The sequence below is a fragment of the Siniperca chuatsi genome, linkage group LG21, assembly GCF_020085105.1.
Source record: "Siniperca chuatsi isolate FFG_IHB_CAS linkage group LG21, ASM2008510v1, whole genome shotgun sequence".
In the NCBI taxonomy this organism is placed as follows: domain Eukaryota; kingdom Metazoa; phylum Chordata; class Actinopteri; order Centrarchiformes; family Sinipercidae; genus Siniperca; species Siniperca chuatsi.
This window is the reverse complement of record NC_058062.1, coordinates 19,728,489-19,753,163: the sequence shown is the minus strand read 5'-3', so window position 1 is coordinate 19,753,163 and position 24,675 is coordinate 19,728,489. Positions and strand designations below refer to the sequence as shown.

General features: G+C 39.3%; 1 protein-coding gene across 4 annotated transcripts in view; it reads left to right on the top strand.

The window, feature by feature from the left end:
- LOC122868409 (vesicle-fusing ATPase) overlaps positions 1-24,675 on the top strand; it is a 42,443-nt gene that overhangs the window by 9,191 nt on the left and 8,577 nt on the right. For 3 of the 4 annotated variants that reach the window (XM_044180325.1, XM_044180326.1, XM_044180328.1), the window contains exons 2-13: positions 4,730-4,747; positions 12,602-12,687; positions 15,000-15,099; positions 15,200-15,239; positions 17,100-17,266; positions 17,421-17,528; positions 18,454-18,529; positions 19,135-19,290; positions 20,008-20,207; positions 20,294-20,459; positions 21,810-21,884; positions 23,298-23,485. In XM_044180325.1, coding sequence (XP_044036260.1) covers positions 4,730-4,747; positions 12,602-12,687; positions 15,000-15,099; positions 15,200-15,239; positions 17,100-17,266; positions 17,421-17,528; positions 18,454-18,529; positions 19,135-19,290; positions 20,008-20,207; positions 20,294-20,459; positions 21,810-21,884; positions 23,298-23,485 — 1,380 coding nt within the window. The remainder of the gene's footprint in view (positions 1-4,729; positions 4,748-12,601; positions 12,688-14,999; positions 15,100-15,199; positions 15,240-17,099; positions 17,267-17,420; positions 17,529-18,453; positions 18,530-19,134; positions 19,291-20,007; positions 20,208-20,293; positions 20,460-21,809; positions 21,885-23,297; positions 23,486-24,675) is intronic. The other variant, XM_044180327.1, reaches the window with a different exon arrangement.

Here is a 24,675-nt window from a genome sequence, read left to right as displayed (position 1 = left end):
CTACAGGGGATGAATAATCGGTTACTCATCCTCATCATCAGCAAATGATGTGTCCATATAATAAAAAAACACTGCCCACTTTTCTGCTACAATGCATTTTTGCTTCATAATAATTTTGCTTTCCAAGCCCAGTCAGTGCTTTTATAACTGCTTTCATAGTGTCCTTTTTTATGCTTTGCAATGCTTACAATAGCATAATAAATATTTAATTATGTTTTAATACAATTTTTGATTAACTTGATGATGAAGAGCATCTGAATAACAGACACTCAGTTATAACAAACTGAATATGGCTGGGAAGCACCATCACTGCCTGTGAAAAATTACAGAAACCTTCTTGATTAAATATCATCTTCAACAAGAGACCGCCAAGGAATTACTTAGTGTGATTTATATAAATAAGAAAGTGAGTTGTGAAAGTGCTGTGTGAGGGCTGATGGCAGATATTGAATGTGTGCCTGTCAGCTTTAAGTGCCAAGCAGGAACTAATCAAGGTCTTCAAAGTTGATTTTGGGTGTTTCCTATCATTTACTGTAATTTGGCTTTATATGATCTATCAAACATGCACTAGTGAATATCAGTATCAAGATATTTTTAGGCTTTTAAGCCCTGTTTGGGCTTAATGTGTAGTATTCCAAAGCACAACCTATGGCTAGAAAATGCACACAGAGCTGATGTAACTAACTGCTGGGCTTGGCTCGTATTTCATTCACTTGGATGGAAAAGTCAGACAACAATGGTTTCAAATTTAATTGTAGTGCAAGTAAATGCAACAAATTTGTTTGACATTGATTTTTATGCTATTCTGTGGCAAGATCACAAAGCCAAGCTGAGCCCGGAGGTTGAGAGGCATTAGCTTAAGTGATGAAGATTGAAAGATTGTAGATTATCATCTCAATTTATGTTGTTTTCTCATACTGAAAAAGTTGAGTGCCTGTGTATGCGCCTTTGGCAAAAGAATATTTTTTCCCATAATGTAAAGTGATCAAATTCTGCCAGAGCTTTCCACTCAACAGATTGTTTATCAAAAATAGACCTGCCTATTCAACTTATCTGACCGTCTAATGCAGTCTGATACAACAGCCCTGTAATAAATCCTACGTTCATGAAGGTTATAATGTTCAATTTTTGTTGAAACTATTTTAGAGAGGTGTTGATTCAAATGTATGGTGATTTTGGAGGATGTAGTTTATGGTGCTGATGAATTGTACTGGTTTATACTGTGCAGTGTTTCTGGTATTTACTCTACCCTCATTGATATAAATGGGTTGGACGATGATGATATTAGAAACACCTCTCAGTCTGATGCAACATAATTTAACAGAACCACAAACTACAGCCTCCAAAATGACCCTACAGTTGAATCAACGCTTCTCTGTTCACAAAAACTGATCATTATAACCTTCATGAAGGTAGGATTTATTGCAGGACTGTTGTAATGGACTGCATTTGTTTTAGCTAGGTGTATCTAACAAACTGGCAACTGAGTATATTATACTCTTTTTCCAGTCAAATACATGTTTATGTGTTTTTTCTGGAAAATTGAAAATGAAAAAATGATTTAATAGCTCAGTTTAAATTCAATTTTGCTTTTCATTTTGTACCTTTAATTTTGCGAGTGGATTAGATATTAAAATTACACAACAAGCTAAAAATCACATGTCTGACATATTATGGCCTTATAAAGTTGATATGGCAAATGTGTTAGCAAACAGAGCAGCATTAGTGTGCATGAATAAATATGTTTCTGATGACCTGATGAATATAAGTTCAATATTCAGTCTCTTTTAGCTCTGGTTTGGTCTCCACCAACTCCTGATGGAAATATCTGGCTTTTTAAGGGCCAAATGCTCAATATGTTCACCAGCTAGTCGCTAACTCTGTCTGTCTGCCTGTCTGGGCTGGCCGGTAGTAGGGTTGATGAGAGCAGTGAGACTGAACCAAACAATAAAGTTGTGGGCCGTAAAACCAAAACAATGAGCTGAAAGACACTAAAATGCTCCGTAGAAGAGTTGGCTTTAGTCATGTGACCCATTGTTCATATAAAAATACTGATTAGTGCACCTTTAATCTCATTGAGAGGTCAAAAATAAGGGTATGTAAAGGTAGAGAACATTAAAGAAATGGGATGTAACCATCAACTATTTTTCTAACATCCATTCCGTGTTCAGAGATTGCTTTGTACCTTCAAAATAAGATGTGGGTAAAAGATATGACTCATGGGGACAGGTTCTGGTGACACGATATATAATATGGATATTTAGAGCACTGGTAAGCAGAAAATACTAACTGAGAACGTCTTTCGGATTCATTTTGTAGTCCAGCTCAACAGGGAATAACAGATACCATGCTACCCGCTGAGTCGCTATCGTAAACCCTCGGCTCTGATGCAGCTTCGTTACCCATCGATTGCCGGTGCAGACATCTGACTGGACACTCCCCCTGAGGCACAGCAGGATGAATAATTTAATAGGATGAGAGGAATATTTCGAGGGAGCGAGGGGAGATGCATGAAATGACCGTTTCGTTATCCGGCCACTCCCTTCCCAACACTTTTTGAATAATATATTGAAGAAATAGGAGATCATGCAGCATATTTGTTACAGGCGCCTGAATATTAACATGTCCTTATTAAAAATGTGGGAGAGGAAATTGATTCAGGTTTTTTACATTGCTGATAATGATGTTTGCTGAAATGAACGCAATAACTAATTATATGAGGGCGACACAGTGAACCGAAATCATTTCACAGCCCTGGGACTGATTCTTCTTCTACAGACAGGAGGTGGAGAGAGCACTGGGTCATTGAACCCAACGGACGAAACTGAAAGAGATGCCAGAGATGATGTTTTGGGAGCAGGAAATCAAAGAGATTGCAAAATAGCTTTTCGAAGTACACATTCATTTAACTTCCGATAAATATGGAGAGATTGCTACACAAGAGTAGCTTTGAAAGAAATAAACACCTGAGCTGAACTCCTTGGACAACAGATGTTCTCATATCAGCAATCCAGACAGCAACAGAGACAGTGGCTGAAGCTAAGTACATCAAACAAAGAGGCCGTTGAAGCCTTTCATCTTAGCCAAGCTGCAGTCATATTAATAACGGAGGAAAGGAAGGAAGGGGGAAGAAGGAAGGAAGTAAGGAAAAACAGATGGATGGAAAGAAGGAAGGACACTCAATGTCACGAGATCCTGGAAACATTTCAGCTATTTATTCACAATCTACATGTATAAATATCTGTGACCTATGTCTCTCTATGCAAAATGTTCCAGAAAAGTGGTTCCCACCATGTGGGTTGGAACCTCCGAAAGGGGTGGCCGGATAGATCTGAAGGAGTTGCGTGAGGATTAACAAGATACAAAATAAGACATACAAATTACAGTTTTTTTGTGAAGATTAAACAAACAAGATGTAACGTGTTAAGTAGTGAGCCTTAGTGGTATTGGTGGGTGAATTTTGCTACCTTTTGACAGAGCCAGGCTAACTGTTTCCCCCTGTTTCAAGTCTTTATGCTAAGCTAAGCTAACTGGCTGCAGCATGTAGCTACATATTTAATGTACAGACATGAGAGTGGTATCGATCTTCTTATCTTACACAAAGCAAATAAGCGTATTTTCCAAAATGTCAAACCATTTCTTTATCATGAGTGATATTCCTAACCTATTTTATGAAATCTATAAACTGTGTGATAAATAAATTCAAGCCAATACTACCAAGTATTCACAATACAGAGATGCGTAGAGTTACTATAAAATGAAATAATTATGTGGTTTCCGTCCTTTTCTGGTCCTACAAGGATACTTTCCTAGAAGTTGTGTCCCTCTGCTGTTCCTCATGAGTTTAAAGAGCTGTCAGAAGTAGATACAGCTCTGCTCAGAAACTGGAGCAGGAAGTCAAACGGGGAATTAATTCATGCAAGACAACTGATGTCAACGTGACTACTTGTTAAAGACATGTTCTGTTCATGTATTTTCTTCTGATGTTGGTCCACTACATGTGATGTCTTGTCTGTTTGAGCATGCCGGCTAATGCTAACGGACAGTCATAACAGTACAACAGTAGACAAAAAACACAAAGCAATAACATGGGCTATTACTGGTGTGAATCACTGTACACCATAAGGGAATTCATTTCAAATGTATTCATCCACGATTGACTGATTTATTGGTTGAATGAATGAAATGTGAGATTAAATTACCTTAAGGGTAACAGTAAAAGTTCCCATTTCCAGTAAGGTCACACGGATGACATTTCCTCTCTCATCCATTAACAGTCACACATCAGAGAACAAAATCAGCTCTCTAATGTGGTGAAGAGTCAAAGCCTTATGATAAACATAACACTGTATGTTTGGCATGGAATTTTGCATATGGCTCACATCATCAACCACTACCAGATTTGGGGTGTCATTTACAATAATAAATACAAAAATGTGTTTTCAATTTGAAAAATGGGTTTGAATCTAATCTAAGCAAACCCCAACTCTGGTCTGCATTCACTTAACACCATCCCAGGTGATCCCTATGTGTGTGTGTGTGTGTGTGTGTGTGTGTGTGTGTGTGTGTGTGTGTGTGTGTGTGAGTGTGGCATGTGAACGCAACCTGAGTGCACCTCTCTTCAGCCACCACAGCTTCACACCTCAGCCTCAGCAGCTCTAAGTCCCCCTCCATCTCAAATACTGTCTTCTGTCCTTCCCCTCTGCTTGCCTTCCCTGGCGCCCACAAGGTCGTAATATTTTTCAAGGTATGTATGGATACACACCTGTTGAACTTTAAAAACGAGCTGCCATCTTCCTCGTCATGTGGAATATATTTGCTATTTCTGCCCGATAGCGTGCTAACTGTCTGTGGCTCTCTGACTGGAGATGGTTGTATAGAGTACGTACGTCGCTACCCTCAGCCCCCTGCTTCAGGCTGGATAGCTGGCTAGCACCTCAGGAGACAGGCAACCATACACATAGCCGCAACCCTAGAATGTCTGGCATCATTGCAACCCAGTCACTGAGCTGCAATGTCAAGGTGGTATCACATGCTGACTGAATGGAAACGTTAACTCATTAGCATCCATTAATCACCTCCCCTGTTGCACTGCAACTCGCGCAGAACACTTTGTCTCTGAAGCCCAGAACAAAATGGATTTGTTCCATTAGGAGCTCACCATTTTGATTCAGGTGGCGGATAGTCTGCATACAGATTAAACCCAGGGAGCTAGATTGGAATGATAGCACATTAGCCAAGTTTTGCTGACATCTAAGATCCTAAATGTGAAATGAAGGTTGATTTTCAAGAGATTTGGTGAGAATGCCATTTTAGGTAAAGTGGTTGACAATAAGTTATTTTAAGTGACAAAATCTGTTTTGTGAGTATGAATTCCTTACTGCTTGTTTGCTTAAAAGCTGTCTGTAAAGATTTGCTCCTTTGTAGACAACGGAGACCACGCTGTGTCAGCGTGGAGTCACGACAGTTACAACGGATTCCAGTGATGACAGGTTTTCATGGTGAAAAAACGTATCAAACGTCTCCATCCACTTTTCAGCAATCCATCCATATGTGTTCAGTATGTTTCTGCACTGATTTATTTTAGGACTTCCACTTCACCTGCGCTTCAACTGACATTTCAACTCCTTTCAGTGATTGAACTTTGGCCAAATCTTCAACTCCTTTCAGCAGTTTCATTTCAATTTCAAATTCGCTCGGAGCTTACACTTAAATTGACACTTAAGCTTCCGTCAGTGCTTACACTTTAACTTCTTTTATGTTTTGACTCGGGGTGCTGTGGGATAGACGCCAGGCAAAGATATTGTGTGAGGTGAAACGTACAGGTGCATGCCAGTGGGAAGCTAGTTTTGTGGTTGTGACACACAGCTCACAGAGGCAATTAAAGTTCTTTAAAACCCTTAGCACTCTTTCTCTGAGTCATAACTCTTCACATCTGAACACACAGACATGATACACATATTTTTGGATTAAGTGTAACTTGCACTTATCGAGGATATCATTATCTCCAATGTCCATTGCAAATAAATGTCCATAAATCGCTTCGAAATCATTGTAACTCCTTTATAACTTGCCTAAGAAACATCATGTTTTTAAGATTTCTTCAGTATCAAAGTAATCCAGGGATAGTTGTCTGTACATCCATGGGTGCATTGCAAACAGGAACTGCAGTTGTAACTGCCCTCAGTGTCACACTTTGAAAATCCCTGGTTTAGATCATTCTTTTTTTGCCGTGACAACTTGAAACCATTGGAATCCAATGCAACTGATAAAAACGCGCTGAGGTTCTGTAAATTCGTGCCTACATCATACATCAGCTTATCATCTAGTACTAAAACTGGCAGCAACACAATCAGGCAAGAGGGGTTGGTGAGTCCCTGAGCCCATTAAATAAGGAGGACCATATCTTGAGAACGGAGGTTCATTCTTGACCTTGGGAACAGTTATGTGACAAAATAATCTTAACGTAAAAGTCCACTTACTAGCTTTTATCATAGCTTTAGACTGCCTCTTTGGTCTTTCTCAGGCTGTCCACTGACTATAAATATGTCACATGATAACAAATAGTTGATGAAGACCTTGAGTTGCAGTAGAAAGCTATTTTTCCACAGTACAATTTCTGTTTGAGATTATTTGAGACCAGATCACACAAAGTGATTGCCTACCACATCCCAGGTTTACTTCTACAAGAGTTGATTCTGATGTTAAAGCTTGATACTGTATGTTTAAATATAAATGCGGTTGCACTGTTGGTGTAGTGGGGTTGAAAAGACCATAAGCTTTTATATTTGATTTCTTTGAGAGGGAAACATTTAAAAGATTGGCCGTCAAAAACTGTATTTCTCAACAAACATATAGTGTACAATTCTAACTGGATCATGCATGCCGTACAGGCATTTCAAATGTCACTGCTTTGGGTTTTAAATAAACCATGTAATGAGGCTTGAAATTCACTGGTTTCTAGGTTACCCAGATGCTTTCTAGGGTAGCCTGTGGGATGCAGTTTGCAAATAACATGGCAATATTGTATTTGTATTCATGATGCATTTGCTCTTTACTACCCTCTCTGTCATCCATATAGATTCTTTTTGCCACTTTGCTGTCCCTGCTGAAAGCAACACTTCCCATCTCCATTACCGCAAAATGTTTTTCATCATGTATCACATTAGTATTCTGTTCCACAAGGGGACTTGTTTTTCATTCCCCAGTTTATGGCACAACCTTTTCAACAGAAAAGGATTTTTCTCGATTGTCCTTAATAATATTTGCTAATTAATTTCGATGAGTCATACTTACACTGTGAACATTTAGAGTATTCAAGATACCTGCAATTACATTTGAACAAGTCAGAGTAGCTTTTAATAAGACCATTTGGATTGACAGTTGCTCAAGAAATGTGTGAATTGAATTTTTTGTCCTGATACATGCAAGGAGCGAATAAGTCCTAATAATTAAGAATTGATGTCCTGTATAATGCATGAAATGCTGAAAAAAATGCATAGATATCTTTAATATTCAATTCAATTCAGTTTTATTTATATAGCTCCAATTCATAACAGAAGTTATCTCATTGTGCTTTTCCTATAGAGCAGGTCTAGACTGTACTCTTCATAATAATTTATTACAGAGACCCAACAAATCCCACCATGAGCAAGCATTTGGCGACAGTGGCAAGGAAAAACTTCCTTTAAGAAGCAGAAACCTTGGGCAGAACCAGACTCAATGGTGGGCGGCCATCCGCCGCTGCCGTGTCAGATTGTAGAGACCAGTTAAAACTATATCCATATGGTCATTCAACACTGAATTGCCATATTCTGAATGACCATATGGATATCTTGTTGAAAATGTTCCTGAGGACCTTTGACTAATTAGCTGGTAATGCAATCAAATGTGAAACTAATCAATATTATTGTATTAACAATGGATTAATTTACTGTGTGTAATGTAAAAAGGGGTCGCTCGTAGTGATGAACTCACAGAGAATTATCACCAGACTGCAGTGCCCCTCTTAGCTTTGCGGAGCGTTGTAGTTTCTTTTGTTTTGGTTTAACAGCCCGCAACTTTACTGTTTTGGTTCACTTTCACCGCTCTCATCAACCTTGTTTCCAGCTAACAGGTAGCTGTTTTTAGCAACAACAAAAAAAAAAAGCTCTGATAAACCCACATGCTACCTGCTGGTGAACATAGTGGGGCATTTAGCATAGCAGCTAAAGAGCCAGAAATTTCCCTCAGAGCAGAACAGAGCTAAAAGGAGAGTGAACATAAGACTTACAATCATCAGGTCTATAGTTTAGAGTCTAAACCAGCCACCTGTGACGGCACCCACCTGCCACTCACGTCCTTAATTGCGCATAACTTTAAGTCTTAATATAATGTTGGGAATTTTAACATGGGGGCTTATGGAAATTGACTCGCTTTTGGAGCCAGCCTCAAGTGGCCATTTGAGGAATCGCGACTTCATTTTTCAGCCCCTGAGTTTGCCGCTTGGTTGTAACTTAAAGCTATCTTTAACCTTTAAAGATAGCTTTGATTACAATTATTATGTATTATTAGCAGTTATTATTATATTATTGAACTAAAATGGGCATATCTCATCTCATCTCAGACATTATTTAAGTGGACATGGAATTCACATTTCAAAACAAGAGGTATAATGTTTGAGGCTGTAGTTTGTTGTGCTGTTGTATTGGATTGTATGGCCCGTGTTGTATTTCAGCCCTGCTATACATGATGTTTGATATAAGAGCAATGAATGATTCTATTTGCTATTAAAAGTCTAAACATTAGGATCAAATATCTATCCAGTGACCATGATGACATCCTCTTTGGGCAAATAAACACGACTAAACAAGAAGGGAAACAATTGACATTTATTATGAGGGAAATGCCCTTCAAGGCTTTTCTGACACACCAGTCTTGCTCTGTTTCACCTCGTCTGGCCAGGCTACAGGGGAGCAGGTGATGTGGGCACGATGCCAGCACTGCAGGGTTTTCTACCAGTTTGTCTCTCTGTCCCTATTCTCCCAGTTCCTCTCTATATCTGCTGTCTTCTCATTTTCTTACATAGAAATACAGTTGGTGTACAAAATATTATGTCGCTGTATCTCTTTCTGCGTAACTAAGCTTAATACCTCGGGATGCAGTGATCATTTAGATTTTTGTCTCCTTTTACAAGGGACTGATAATTGATGAGAGTTTTTCTGTCATCAACAGGTGGTTTACTTTATAGGAAGATAAGTAATGACGGAGAAATAAAAGCTGCTTCAAATCTCACATCTAGTTTGCTACATTATCTCATTTTGCAATAGTATATACACTGAAATACATTCTGGTGGCTGTAAAAAGGATAGAAAACCACATGAACATCTTGTTACCAGTGTTGTAGTCAACAGTAAGCTCATTATTTGTCTGTTTGTTCTTCACGCAAAGAATCCTTAGAATTTACCAATGGATTTGGCAGACATTTGGATAAATGCTGATCTTAAAGTTAGCAACTAGCTGGCAGAGGCTGCAGCTTTACAAGTTTCAGAATGCTCTGACAGTGGTGGATATTTGTTTATATGCCAGCTGGTTATGGATTAACACATACTGTACAAAACCACAGTAGGAAAGTTGATACCTTCCCAGCTAGGTTACATGATTCGTACCTGACTCTGAGATGGTCACATACATCTGCTGTTGCAAACAAATGGTAGGAATTATTTAAAGTGGCTATAATCAATATTTTTAGAATAACTATGTATCAAATGACAATGTAAAAACACATGGAAAGGGGTCACCTGCAGTTATGAATCTGCAGAAAATTATCACCTGAATCTACAGCTCCCCTCTGCTTTACAGAGCTTGTTTCTTCTCATCGTTTTTGTTTTCCGGGCCCACAAATGTACTGCTTTGGTTCACTCTCACTCAAGAGGTTGGTGAAACACACAAAACTAAAGATGAGGCGCAAGGTGCAAACACAGCAAACAACACTCAACTGTGCTGGAGAAGGAGTGGTTACTCTGCATACTTCCTGGATCAGAAATACCTATTTTTCCTCTTACCTTATCCAGACTATACAGACCTTGTTGTGAGCAGTTTCGTGTAGGAACTATCGGTAGAAAGGAAATAGTTCCCACCTGAAACTGCTCACAACAAATCTGTGGATTATCTTGAGTAACCGGGTCATGATTTTTTAAATGTATTTTTTTTTTGGCCGCTTTGAGCACCACAAGCCGAGTGCTATATACTCCCATTATATTCAACCCACACCAAAACAATCTAAATGGATAAATAGCACTACAGGTAAGAGGAAGAATATGTATTTTTGATTTTGGGGTGAACTGTCCCTTTAAGGTGGGCAGATGGGAATTAAAGACACCTTTACTACTATTAAGACAAACCCTCTCAGAACAGAAGTAAAGCACAGAAATAAAATACATAAAGAACATCAAAAACATAAAAACCTAGGCTAAACAGCAGTCTGTACTGCAGGAAAACCTTTTTAGCCACATGCAACAGCAAGTAGACCTCACTATTGAAACTAGGGCAATATTTCTTTCAAGTTGGCTCAACAGCTCTTTAAAGAGTCACTTAACACTAAATCCACTTTTTTGAATTAGTAACGTGTCAGTGTCCACAGCGAGAGCAGGTCTGAACAAATGACTTAAAACAATTTGTGGCAGAGTAACTTTAGCTGCCTCTGAGGGACTAAAAAAGCCAGCAGTAAAGCCTGATTTATTGTCAGAGGCTCTGCCTGATTGCTTAATGCAGTTACCATGGTTACCACTTCATTTGCGCAGGCTGCAGTGATGTGCATTGGAATTTCTCTATCTGCTGAACTCCACGACTGTTTTTTGTACCTTTCTTCTGTGCTGCAGAGATGGTTGTACTACAAAGGCTTTTCAATTTGTGTTGAAACGAGAGCATGTCAGTGTGTCCCTGGTAAAAATGTAACATAACCAGAAAAATCTTTAAACCTGTCTCACTATACCTGTAACATAGTGGGAGACTCCCAAAAGATAGAAGAATTACAGGCTCAAATGACATTGTTGAATTTTGTAATGGGAAGTCAGGGTAAAAGGAAATGACAGAGAACACGTAATAAAAAAGCATGGACTTTGGTGCACAAGTGGCTTTTCCTGCTTTATGTCCATTATGTCCAGCCTGAGTCAGATAAAGCTGAACAATTTGGCTTTTTTTTTTTTTTTTTTTTTACATCTTTAGACATCAAAAGATCCCAAATATTATCTGTCTGTCTCTGACCATCTGGTGATTACAGTGCTCATAAAACAGCCATATCACATCTTTGCTTTATCACCTCCTTTGGTAATGCTGAAAGGTTGCCAGAATCGATTCTTCACTCGCTTTAGAATAAAGTGTCAGATACGGTGATTCATTTTCTCTTCGGGCATTGCTGCTTCTCTTTTTCCTGAAGCAGCTTACTGCCTATTTGGCAGGCTGCAAATGCAGAATCTAGCTTTGCAATTAACCAGAATATAGTCCTGATACTTTACAATATTGTCTTTTCTTTAAGTGCTGATGTCAAGAGATTATTTGGGGATGTAGGCCAGGGTTCACATGAACAATTCTCACCTTTCTAATTAGAGAACCGAGGTGAAAACTTCACCACTGTTCTTGCAGTACTGATTTATCTCTGGAAGAAGTATTCAGATCCTTTACTTAGGTAAAAGTCACAATAGGTCTACACTCATCTAAAATTACTCCATTAGAAGTAAAAATCCTACATGCAAAATCCACTTACAGTAAGTGAAAGTACAGCAGTATTATCAGCAAAATATGCGTAAAGTATCAAAAGTAAACATACTCAAAAAATCGACCGTATTATCACAGATGACATTATTAGATTATTAATACTGGTGCATCTATGTGTTAGCAGTGTTTTACCATTGTAGCCGCTCAAGGTGGAGCTAGTTTGAACTACTTTACATACAGTTTAGTGCAGTGGTTCCCAATCTAGGGCTCAGGCCCCTCCAAAGGATCACCAGATAAATTTTAGGGGTCATGAGATGATTAATGTGGTAGAAAAGAAAAAAAAAAGGTATGCTACACAAATTTGTATTCATAATTTTGTTTTTTTTTCTGTAATCTTTGCTTTTTTGAAGTATTGTATAATTTACCTCTTTGGGCCATGAACACTTATTTAAATGAAAGCATCTGAGAAGTTTAGAGGTGAAATGTCTCTTTGGTGAAACGTACACAACTCACAGACATCTGAAACATAACAAGGGGCCCCGGCTAGACGCTAATCCATATGTTGAGTGTTTTGTTAGTGCACAGAGTGAATAATGTTGCTTGGTGTGTGAAGTGACAAATAAGCTGAGACAACACACATAATGATTGTCTTACCAGCCAGAATACAACCCTCAGCCCAATGTAGGATACAGATCTCATATGTTCAAATAGCATCTCAAACGATAGCAACAATTTAGAACTACTGATCTTTATGCCAGTTGTGCAACAGGTTTGGTAGAAGTGGGTTTTTGTCACACTTCAGTGTTAATTTTTCTCCTCGATCTGATGTTTTGCATGCTCAGAGTTCGTGTTCAGCAATAAATAAAGGCTAAAGCATAGTCCACCTCCTCTGTCTTTCTCTTCACAGACTATGCAAGCGGCGCGATGCCCGACAGATGAGCTGTCGCTGACTAATTGTGCCGTGGTGAGCGAGAAGGATCTGCAGTCAGGACAGTGAGTAGTCATTATCACCTGTTCACCGTTGCGTTTGTTAATGCAGGCGCACACCCGGCCATCTCTCCAATCATTTTTCACCTATCCATCCACCCACCCATCATTCTTCCAGAAGGCCACAGTCAATAGCCTGATATGAGGCTGCACAACTTGCAGTGTGTGATAGTCATGATTGTTTTGCTGGATATTGTAATAATGATAATTAAAGCTGCAAGAATTTGCTGTAAAAATAGACCAGCCTCACTCACCAAGTAACATGGTTTTAATAACGTTTGTGGAATAAGCTGTAAGTCTTGATTTTTCAATCCACCACAAGGAAAAAATAAAATAAGTCTTTAACTTTAGTACTTTAACTTTAAGCTTTAAGAAGTCCTCGAAACTAACTGACAAAATACATTGTTTGTTTTTGCCTTTAAAAATGACCCATTTGAGCGTTTTCCAGCACAGGAATGGCGGACTCCGCCAGCAACAATGAAAAATACTATTTAGAGACGCAATTACAGAATGTAGATATATTAAATGTCTATTGCAGAAAATTCAGACCATTAATAATATCAAAAAATGTTATAATAATGAAAATCTTATCATAACTTTAAGTCCGTGTTTTGGGAGGTCTTTAGCCTGTTATACTTTTGCTCTCAATCAAGGGTTATTGTCCATATGGGTCAAAGAGAAACCAAAAAAAGTTACAGTGGGTATCCAAGATTTCCCGACTTGTCAGATCAAATGCATTGTTGGTAATTATGTACGATACTTCCCACTTCTAACTTATTACATTCAGCCATAAACTAATGCAGCACAAGGTTGGTTTATTAATGTCACCTTGTACTGAAAATTCAAACAGTTACCTTTTGCTGCCATTTGGGGTGACTAACATGTGAAATACAGCGATTCATGCAGTAAGTTATTTTACTGCCATATCTGCATCATCGCAGTTGGCCCTCTAAATGAAATAAAGGGTCAGATACTATTGGGTCATAGCATAGATTTTCATGCACACATTAGTTTCCCACCAAAATGACCTGTTATCATTTTAAGAACTAGGTACAGTATTGCTTATTCAAAACAATAAAAGCATACCTTATACTTGTTTTTAGTTTAAATCTCAAAATAAATGTGTAACCTGAGTTTGTCCTACATTTTTACTGCCGTGGCAACTGCAGCCTTGTCTTTATCATTCAGTGCCACCAAGCAGTAATGTTGGTGCCGCCAATAGTATACTGTGCATGCACTTTTCAGTCAGGAATAGGATTTTCTGGTAATCAGTATATGCAGCAATTCATAGTCTGCTGGCAATATATTGTATCTTTAAAGTCATGACTTCTATAATAGCCTACCAACAAGGTAACATCTCTAAAATGAGGTGTTAAATACCCACTGCAATAATGTAATGTAATGCATTCCTAAGCATCAACATTAGAAGATGTTTTTATTCAAAATCTGTTTTTACCTGATGGTAGACTTGTAGCAAACTTTCTTGATCAGCCTTGTTAAATGTTTGAACCAGGGTGGCCTATGTGACAAGAAGGTATTGTTATCCTAGTTACCATCGGAGATTAACCAATCACAACTCTTCAATAATGCTCCTATGAAATTGGGCAATTAAATAGTGCTGCATGGTCTCAGATGTCACCTAGAGTACTGTAAAATATCAGTGGTGTATTTAAATGAATGAATTAAAGCTGCAGTAACCAATATTTTTAATCAACAATAATTCCCTTGGTCTTTCTGCAGGCATCTGTCTACCCAGAAACCAAACCTCAGCAACTAGCTGCTGAACAAAGTGGAGCATTTAGCAGCTAAAGAGGCACATAGTTCCCTCAAGAGTTGGTGGAAACCAAACTAGAGCAAAAAGGAGACTGAATATTGGACTTATATTTATCAGGTGGCCAGAAACACAACTCTAAATGAATGCTAATGTAGCTCCATGGCTGCTGGATGTGTAAAAGGCAATTGTTTGCTAAAACATTAGCCACACCATGGCCAACAAATGGAGGTATAACATTAACATGTCACAGAAAGGTACAAAGAAATAAACAGGGCAGTTACAGAGGAAGAATGCATGGCAGAAAAAAAACAAGAGTAAAATGTAGATGAAAATAAAAGTTGAGATTAAAGCACAAAATAGAGTAGAAAAGAACATATCATGCAGTGAAAGGTCAAAGAAGATGCAAGGGTTTTAATTTGTTTAAGATGAGTTAGCAGCGTTACATTGCATACAGTATAGTCGTTACATTAATGACATGTCATGTGCTAGCCAGAAATGATACCACATGTAATAACAGGGGTTCAACTGTTTCCCCTCTCTGCAGACATGTGACTGTGAAGACCACACCCAACCACAAGTTTGTGTTCACAGTCAAGACCCACCACACTGTGGCACCTGGAAGCATCGCCTTCAGCCTGCCGCAGGTACACACACACAAGCACTCACACGCCCATTGTTAATTACTAGTTGTTGGCTCGATGCTCAGTCTTTCCCTTATCTCGCTTTCCCTTATCTCTCTTGTAGAGGAAATGGGCCGGTCTCTCCATTGGCCAGGAGGTGGAAGGTATAACATTCTCTATTTGATTGCAAATAATGGTTAACTATACAAACAGAACATATAGCTCTTTTACTGTAATTGCCATTTGCTAAGCCCCAGCCTCCTTAGTTACTGTTGCAAAGCTTTCTGTTTTCTGCACATATGCTGTACACAGCGATAACAATGGCACATTACTACTTGAAATTCTTAGTATTTTCTAAAACAACGGGTCCATGAAATGAGCAGGCTTCTCATTTCTAACTGCCGACGGTCGAGTTTACTGGCTGAAATAACAACTGTGACAAAGTATTTTATCCTTAGCTGGCTAGCTAATTAAGCTAATGTTAGCTCCATGAGATGATTGAAACGCCATCTCCGGCTGACTTTTCAATGTTTCCAGCTTACTGGTGTTAAAACCAGAACCCCGTAAAAGGGAAATACAGAACGCCGGCAGGGGGGGTATGAGAAACCGACCTGATGAGTATGCAGTGTGGGATGAGAGAGGGCATTAATGAGCAGTGATTTCTCACCAACTCACCAACCTTCATTCATAAATCCTACAGTTTCGTTTCCTGTTGATGCACAAAAGCACTCACATAGTGAACTCGCTTATTTTAGATGTTTTATAAATCAAGAGGGTCCTCAGGTAAATTCGGCATGGATGACTGCCAACAAAACAACGCTTAACATTGACGAAAATGCATTATTGTAAATGGACAGACAGAAGGAAAACAACAGGGAAGTGAAGGGACAGTCAAGGAGAGAGAGCAAGAGAGACGCCATCAGCCGTTTCTACACAGCTACCCCTGCTACTATAGTGGAAAATAACATGACAGACAGGCTGAGGGATAACAGAGCAGGAGGGTTTCTTCTATCTCATACAAATCGCCCTGTCTTAATCTAACGGATCTAACGTGATGGCGGATTCTTTAGTTAGCATTTTCACTTTGAAATTGACATTTTACATCGCTGGTGTTTGTAGCCTGTCTACTCTGGTTCCACCTTGATAATGTGACCTGCATATTGTCACCTCTTCATTCCACTACTCTCATGCATACATGCTGGACACATAGCCTGCCCTGCACTCCCTGTTCCCCGGCCACATGCCCCTAGACCAACGTGATATCATGGGATGGCGTATAAATAGCATGCCACTTTTAAGGACATTCTACACCTTATGTCTACTAATTTTAAGCTTATCGCCTCTTCGTCATTTAACGCCGTTAGAGATGGCGCATTTTATGAGTTTTGGACGTGCAGGAAAGAAAAAAGTCAGGTGACCTTCGTCAGGTAATTTTCGTGTCATGGTAACAATAGTCAGGTGACCTTCGCTGTCATGGTAACAATAATAATGAAATGGTCGCCGTTAGGTACCAAAACTGCTTAGTTAGGTTAAGTACGTTAGTTACGTAAGTTAAGTTACGTTACGTACGTACGTATTTAACTAGTGTTAAATACGCTGCGTAAGTTAACTTACATACATACGTAAGTTAAAATAAGTCAACGTTGACTTTTGGTTTCACAGAGGACACAAACAGCGGTCTCCTGGGTGAAGGTCCGTCCACGCCGACCTCATCCCTACGTGGACTTTGTTGCTCTTTATACATCACCTGACATTTTTTTTCTCTATGACATTTGCACATTTAAGTCAATAGATGCCGTGAACAGACACACGAAAAGAGTGCACTCTTCATCATTAAAAGAGCAAATTCTATTATAGTCTGTCCTACTCTAATACAATGTAATGTGTGCTAGTCTAGTCTAGGATGTTGCATTTATTTATCTCATATGTTCTGTTCAGTTGCTTTTTGCTTTTCTGTTGTGGTCCATACTGTCGGTCCATCCAAAGAATTGTGAACTTTGCAATTTGCCCGTCTGTCCCCTCAGTGTCCAACTACAACTTTGACAAGTCCAAGCAGTGCATCGGCACCATGACAATCGAAATTGACTTCCTGCAAAAGAAGAGTACCGACTCCTCTCCCTACGACTCAGACAAGATGGCCGCAGAGTTTATCCAACAGTTCAACAACCAGGCCTTCTCTGTTACCCAGCAGGTTCACATGCCTCAAAATATCCACGCTCACACGCACAAACATTCATATAAAAATACAAAGTGTGGAGGTACACATACATTTCCCTTTTTTCTTTGCTCTTTGATGTTGTTCTGTACGTTTTTTGATCATCCTCTTGCTTTTCTCCGTCTCTCAGCTGGTGTTTAGTTTCTGTGACAAACTGTTTGGCTTGATGGTGAAGGATATCGAGGCCATGGATGCCAGCATCCTCAGAGGAGAACCAGCCTCTGGAAAGAAACAGAAGGTACCTGACCGCATGCACAGCTTGTGGTTCATGTGGTTTGAGATTTATCATCGAAACTAGTAAAATCAAAAGTTCACAGTGTCCCCATTTACAAACATTTCTCAAATTAGGCTTTTATTGAAATGAGTCATCTGCACTGTCCTGTTCAGATAGCGGGTTTGTCTTTCTTTTCTTTTTTAAACGCTGCTACTGAAAGCTCGTACTTTTAGTGATTCCTTTCAGTTAGGATTCTCAGTGTGACTCAAATCTCGCACCAGTGGGATTTTGTTGATTGTTCTTACATTTCATTATATCTCTGCTCCATTCCTGTTACTTGTAAACTGAACTAACCCCCCATAATTAAACTCTAATTAATTGCTTTTGAGAAATGTAATGGTCTGGATATAATCTGGATTTCTGGTGCAGTCAGGCGTTGCTCATAATGAATCAAGGGGATAGAAGCATAACAGGGACATACATTGTTAAATGGGACAAAACACATTCACCAGCAAAAGCGCAAGCATTGAGAGAAATGCACCTAAAAATGCAACAGATGCGCATACAATAGTAAAAACACAAACATTAAGAGAAATTTGCTTCCAATTCAGATCTGCTAAAAATAACAAAACACAACTTCAGAAATTCATCAAGTACTACAAAACCCAAAGACACAGAAACACAAACATTAGGAGAAAGTCATCAAGTACTACAACACATACAAAAGTAAAACAGTAGGGGAAATGCGCTCCAAATCTTGTATTTGCCAAAGTGTTTGATTCACAAGCGATCTCTCATGGAGGATAGATGAATAAAACACAATACAACACAATTTTATCATTAAGATTGTGGCTTATGGCTGGCTTGTGGCTAAATGTAGGAAGCTAATGAAAGAAGTCCACTTCTCTGAATGTCGTACAGACTGACTGTAACTCTGCTTCTCTGACAGATCGACAGCGGGCTGATGGTGGGCAACAGCCAGGTGATTTTTGAGAAGGCAGAGAGTTCATCCCTCACGCTGGTTGGTACGTTCCTTATTTCTCCCTTCAGGTAGATGATATTTCCCAAAACCTTATTGACCTCAGTATCTGGATTCTGAGGGGCTAATAGAAGGAAAATAGGTCACTAAATAAAGGGAGTAAATCTGATCAGAACCTCTTTTTCCTCAGTTTTTCTTTGCATGATTTTAGAAATGTAACATGAAGGAAAGTTTTTAAAACCTGAGATATTTCAATGCTGTACAACCATCATGGATTGCATTAACAATATGAGGGCCATGGAGCCATCATGGAATGGTCCCTTATCTATTTCCTCCACAGGATGGCAGTAAGAACACATTACAGTATTCTCTCACAAATGCATCATCATCCACAAGTCACTTCCTAAGTCTCCACTCCCCTGCCTGCTAAGAAAAAGGCCAAAAAAGAATTATAGACCAAACTTGGCTTTTATTTTATGGTTTTTAATTCATTATTGAGCTCCTCAGAAATCCCCTTTTATTTTCCATCTGACAATGTCCTGAAACATGGTTTTTGTTTTACAAATACCTTACGCCATCCTCTTGGAGTCACTTGCTTTAAAATATATATCTGTGATTTGCTTTGATTTGTTACCTTTTTTTATTTTAAAGGTAAGGCAAAGACCAAGGAGTCACGACAGACAATCATCAACCCAGAGTGGAACTTTGAGAAGATGGGAATTGGAGGTCTGGACAAGGAATTCTCCGACATTTTCCGCAGAGCCTTTGCTTCCCGAGTCTTCCCTCCAGACATTGTGGAGCAAATGGGTGAGAAACCCCCTCTATCCTCTATCTTTTTTCTCACTTTTCATATTTTTACCATGCCAGATTGTTGGGGTTTTTTTGGTTATTTTTTGTGCTGAGTTTTACTCTACATCCACCATCCTTTTATTGGCTCATCATTACGAGACAATTTGTCATCATGTCTCTGTTTTTCTCTGTATTTATGCAGGTACTTTCGTTTGCTTTTAAGTTGTACTGTAAATTAATAGTTTTTTCAACCAAGAAGTGAATGTAACCATAGTTAAAAAAAAACTTAATTTTATGGATCAAACATTTGGTTTGGAAAATCCAACCGTGCTAGTAATTTTGTATACTGTGTATTCCCTGCAGTAGCAAAATGCAATATACAGTAATACAATGGAGGAAATATGGTTAGTCACAGTACAACAGCAGCTATTTTTTTCTCATACACACACACACACACACACACGCAGACAATACATTTTTCTATTAATCTGGTTTCTTCTCCCTCTGAATTTGTGTGCATAAAACTATTCTATAACATAAAATAACCTTCCAATGTCCTTTTCCCCTCCTCTCCTGCTTCGTCCCTGCTTTTTCCTCTGACTTCTTCCTTTCTTTCTTGCATTCCTCCTTTCTAAATCTTGCACTCTTCATTTCCCCTAATCCTTCCATTTTTTTCTACCCTCTCCATCTCTTCCTTTTGGCGTTTGGCATCCCTCCCTGCTTTCTTTGTTCCAGGGTGTAAGCATGTGAAGGGCATCTTGCTGTTTGGGCCTCCAGGCTGTGGTAAAACACTGATGGCCAGGCAGATTGGCAAGATGCTCAACGCCCGCGAGCCGAAGGTCGTCAACGGCCCAGAGATCCTTAACAAGTACGTAGGAGAGTCTGAGGCCAACATCCGCAAACTGTTCGCCGATGCAGAGGACGAGCAGAAGAGGGTGAGAGGCGCTCAGTGTACTTTTCTATGTTAAATTAAAAAAAAACACAACTGAATTGATCATTTTTAAACTCGACCTGCCTCCAGCTTGGAGCCAACAGCGGCCTCCATATCATCATCTTTGATGAGCTGGATGCCATCTGCAAGCAGAGAGGCACGGGCGCCAGCAGCACGGGCGTGCACGACACTGTGGTCAACCAACTCCTGTCTAAGATTGACGGTGTGGAGCAACTTAACAACATCCTGGTCATCGGTCAGTAGCGTCAGAGGGAACTGAATTCAACCCATATATCATCCTCACCAGCTTTACATTATACTGATTGAATAGCAGGGGCCCGTCTCACACACATTCCACTAATCAGATCAAACAGCATACTTGCGAACCCATGCATGAGCACGCAAGAGGACACCCTGAAGGACTCTGCAATTTGCAAGTGACAATCATTTGTGAAACGTGACGCTGCCACAGTTTTCGATCTGGGTGTAAGCAGTGCTTGCAAATCGCTTTTGTGAAATGGGTTAGATATTGGAGCATTGGAGCTGCCCTGGAGGGGCCTTACTAAGTCACTTTATGTTGGTTTTTCCTTTAATTTGTCGGCCATCTTCTGAATTTAGGTATGAAGATGGCAAACCTTAAAAAGACTAAATATCAACAAAAATACAGTCTACTGACAGCTTTGGCTCGGAAACAACGGGCCTCATGTAAGAACATTTTTGTATTCTTATCTTAAACCGTCTTTCAAGTCAGATTCACCAAATCGACTTCAACTTGATGAGTTCATAAGTAGGCGTGCGCTCTAGAGATGTGAGCATTAGCATAATCCACGCCCCTAAAAGGCTGCCCGTTCTGCTCTATTTGTCAATTGTCTATTTGGCAAGTTTCATTCACAGAAGTCGTGAGCCAAAACACTTGGCTAGAAAATATTGAGAAACTGCCAATGACATGTCATTAGAGCAGCACTGTACTGGGAAAGAAATAGAGTGAATAGTTTGACATGAAGTTAGATACTGGACGGACCAGAAGCTGAAAGAATTTTCCTTAGTTGCCGTGCCAAATATGCCAATCAAATAATTAAATTTAAAAGTTGTCAAACTTCTCTGTAAATTGGCAAGCCATGCTGATGATGACGTTGTGAACAGAATGTGACTTTTTTGCACTACGTTTATTAAAAGTACGAGAAAATTGGTGAATGCAACAAATTCTCTTAAATCCCTCGTACACGCAACTTAAGAACAAATCTCTTCGTATGAGTGATTCTGGCGTGAGTCCCGTTGTCGGCTTTAAAGAAAACCTGTTTTGATCAGATTCGTGTCACTACTGTTTCCTTTTTTATTTTCAACTTTTATTTGCAAAAAAAAAAAAGATTTTTAATAATTGCAGTGACGAAAATACCCTTTGTCTCCAGAATATGCAATATTTTAATTTTGGTTAAGGATGATTACTATATAGAGGTATACATATTAAACAATATCAACATAATTTATTTGAACACATGCACAGAGTCACTGTGACAACTTCCTATAAATGAATTTCATACAGTGACTATCAGTCAGCTTAATTCTGCCCTCCCTCCTTCCTGCCATTCTCTCTCTTTCTCCCCAGGTATGACCAACAGGCCTGACCTGATAGACGACGCCCTGATGCGGCCTGGCAGGTTTGAGGTCAAGATGGAAATTAGTGAGTGTTATAGGACCCCTTCTCTCTCTCTCTCTCTCTCTCTCTCTCTCTCTCTCTCTCTGTTCTCTGTTCTCTCTTTTTTCTTTAGAAACAACTCAACTCATCCCTATCCATGACTTCAAAATGCTGAAATGTAACCTTTTATGTTAGGTAGTTTCTCATGGAGCCTTCTGAAATGTGTGAGTGAGACGTTTTATATATTGTTTACTTGGGGTTTTAGAATATAACAGGATAACAAAAATGATCACCAGTTGCCCATTTAATTGGGCTGCCATAAAAAACAGAAGACAGAGGACAATGACAGAAGACTTCAAAAAGTCTAGTCTTACCTTTCCTTCCACAAGAAGAGCTTAGCTGTGGGGCCCTGACACTGACAAAATGTAGTAAAATGTTATCAGACAAGTAAAAAATATAACATTAGCTTTATAGCTCATTTTTATTAACCAATTAGTTGGTAAAAAAAAATAGTTTTTATCAGTTGATAAAATAAATTAAAACTTAATTCTTCTCACTTGCTCATTTTATTTTCTCCTTTATTTTCCAATTTTTTTTGGTCTTGGAACACATTTAATCTTGTATCGATTCCCTACTTTCCCCAAGCAACAAGGCCATTTTCCTCACCACATTTCCAGTTCTCCTAATGCTTATATGATAATGAGATGGGTGTGTCCATGTACGTCCAGAGCAGTGATTGGTTCAGAGTTTGTTGAAAATACTGGTACAGTAGCTAAATGCACGGAGCACCAGCCCTTTCAGCTAGCTACCTAGCTGAGGCTAACTTTCATCATAAAACTACACCAGCCATGTAATGTTAATTATCTATATACTGTACTGCATTCTAGCTAATGCTACTTAGCTCACATACACCATGCTTCTGTTTTCTTAACATTATCTTCAAGTGCATGTCTCTTGTTCTCATCAAGGACCACAACTGATAATATTCTTTATTGATGTATTCAGTTCTATTTTTGACTTGTCTGATAGCCTTTTACTATTTTGTCAGTTTCGGGCCTCCATAATTAGCAAAACTCTGCTGCTGCTTGTCTAAAACCAACTGCTAACCGCTTGTCATAAAGGAATTTTCTTTTTTTAATCTTTATATACTGAAACACATGGAGTTGAATTGAATTGAGTGTGTTACAGAGAATGTGTGAATATTCACACCCATATTAGTGCCATATTACTCATTTTCCCTTTTACATGTTCATTATCTCCTCTGCTCCTTCACATCCTTCCTCTCTGCTTCCCTCACTCCTTCTTTTCTCACTCCTTCTATTCTTTCATATCAACTCTACCTCAACCTCTCTTCCCTTGACCTTTCAACACAAATTTCTTTCCTTTCCATGCTCCTGTCCATCTTTTCCTTCCACCCTTCTTCCTCTATCCCTCGCTGCCTCATCATCTAACCTCCAGGTCTGCCTGATGAGAAGGGGCGTGTCCAGATCCTGACCATCCACACCAACAAGATGCGAAGCTTCAACTTGCTGGCTCCCGATGTTGACATCAAGGAACTGGCAGCCGAAACTAAGAACTACAGCGGTGCCGAGCTGGAGGGGCTGGTCAGGGCCGCTCAGTCCACTGCCATGAACCGACACATCAAGGTCACTTGGCGCTTTCCAATACACAAAGCTTGCATTAGGGTTGGGATGTTACTGTAGTGAGAAACCAACAAACACAGTTTAGAGAATCAATTCCTACTGAAATGTGTCCACTGTAACATTTTTAAAAATAAAAACTTACATGTTAAAAATAACATGTTCGAACCCACAAAACAGTTCGCACAATCAGTAGTGGTCAGCAGGCAGTAAACATGCTAGCAGATTAGCTTGCTAGCGGTACTGCTAGCTTGGCTACCCCCCAACAGTAATGTGACCCTCGCCTTACAGGTCATAGCGGGCTGCCAGTGTAGCCCACAGAAAACTGGCTGACTCTAGGGCAACATTATACTCACCCAAAGCATGATGGGAACCAGGGAGGTAAAATTTTGAAATATATTAATTCCATTAAAAAAAGCAAAACAATTGGAGTGACAAAAGCCATGAAAATGAGCTTTTTGTTAGCTTGAAAGTTCATTCTTGACCTTGGGAATAGCCGTTTGACAAAATAATCTTAACTCAAGGAGTACTTATCGCTTTTTCTGGAGCTTTCATCCACATCTCACAGCTTTCATCAGCAAGTGGAATTAGTTCAGTGGCCATTGTGTGGGTTCAGTTGTCATCACGTGACCTAACTGAACCAGCTCTATGACAAATAAGCACACTCCATTCCCTGATGAAGGCTATAAGATGTAGTTGAAAGAACCTGAGTTAAAATTGTTTTGTCAGGCTAAATTTTTTGTGTCCCTCTTACAATACATTTGTCTATGTCACTAAGGCTCAGGATGTCCCATCAACATGGTTCTGATATCCCTGGATCACTGACACTCTCCTTGATCCATTCGTGATATGTTGAAAACCTGTAGACATACAAGCAACAACAAAAGACTCAAATAGTTTCCAATTTCCTTTTTTTATTTTTCATAAAGAAATAAAAGATATACTGTATAGTACCAGTGTCAATTGATGGCATTTTTGAGTAGTCTAAGGCATTCCTAGCTAATATAATAATATATATGGAGAGGGCAAAGACCACTATTGCACTGTTAAAGGGGGACTCCAGTGATTCAGTATTGCACTTCCATAAAGTTGGGGGACTCACAAGAGACTGATTAAAAACGGAATATTCAAAATCCAAGCAGCAGAGGCCGGGATATCCTGACTTTTAGGCCGTGTCCAAAATCACTCCAATCACA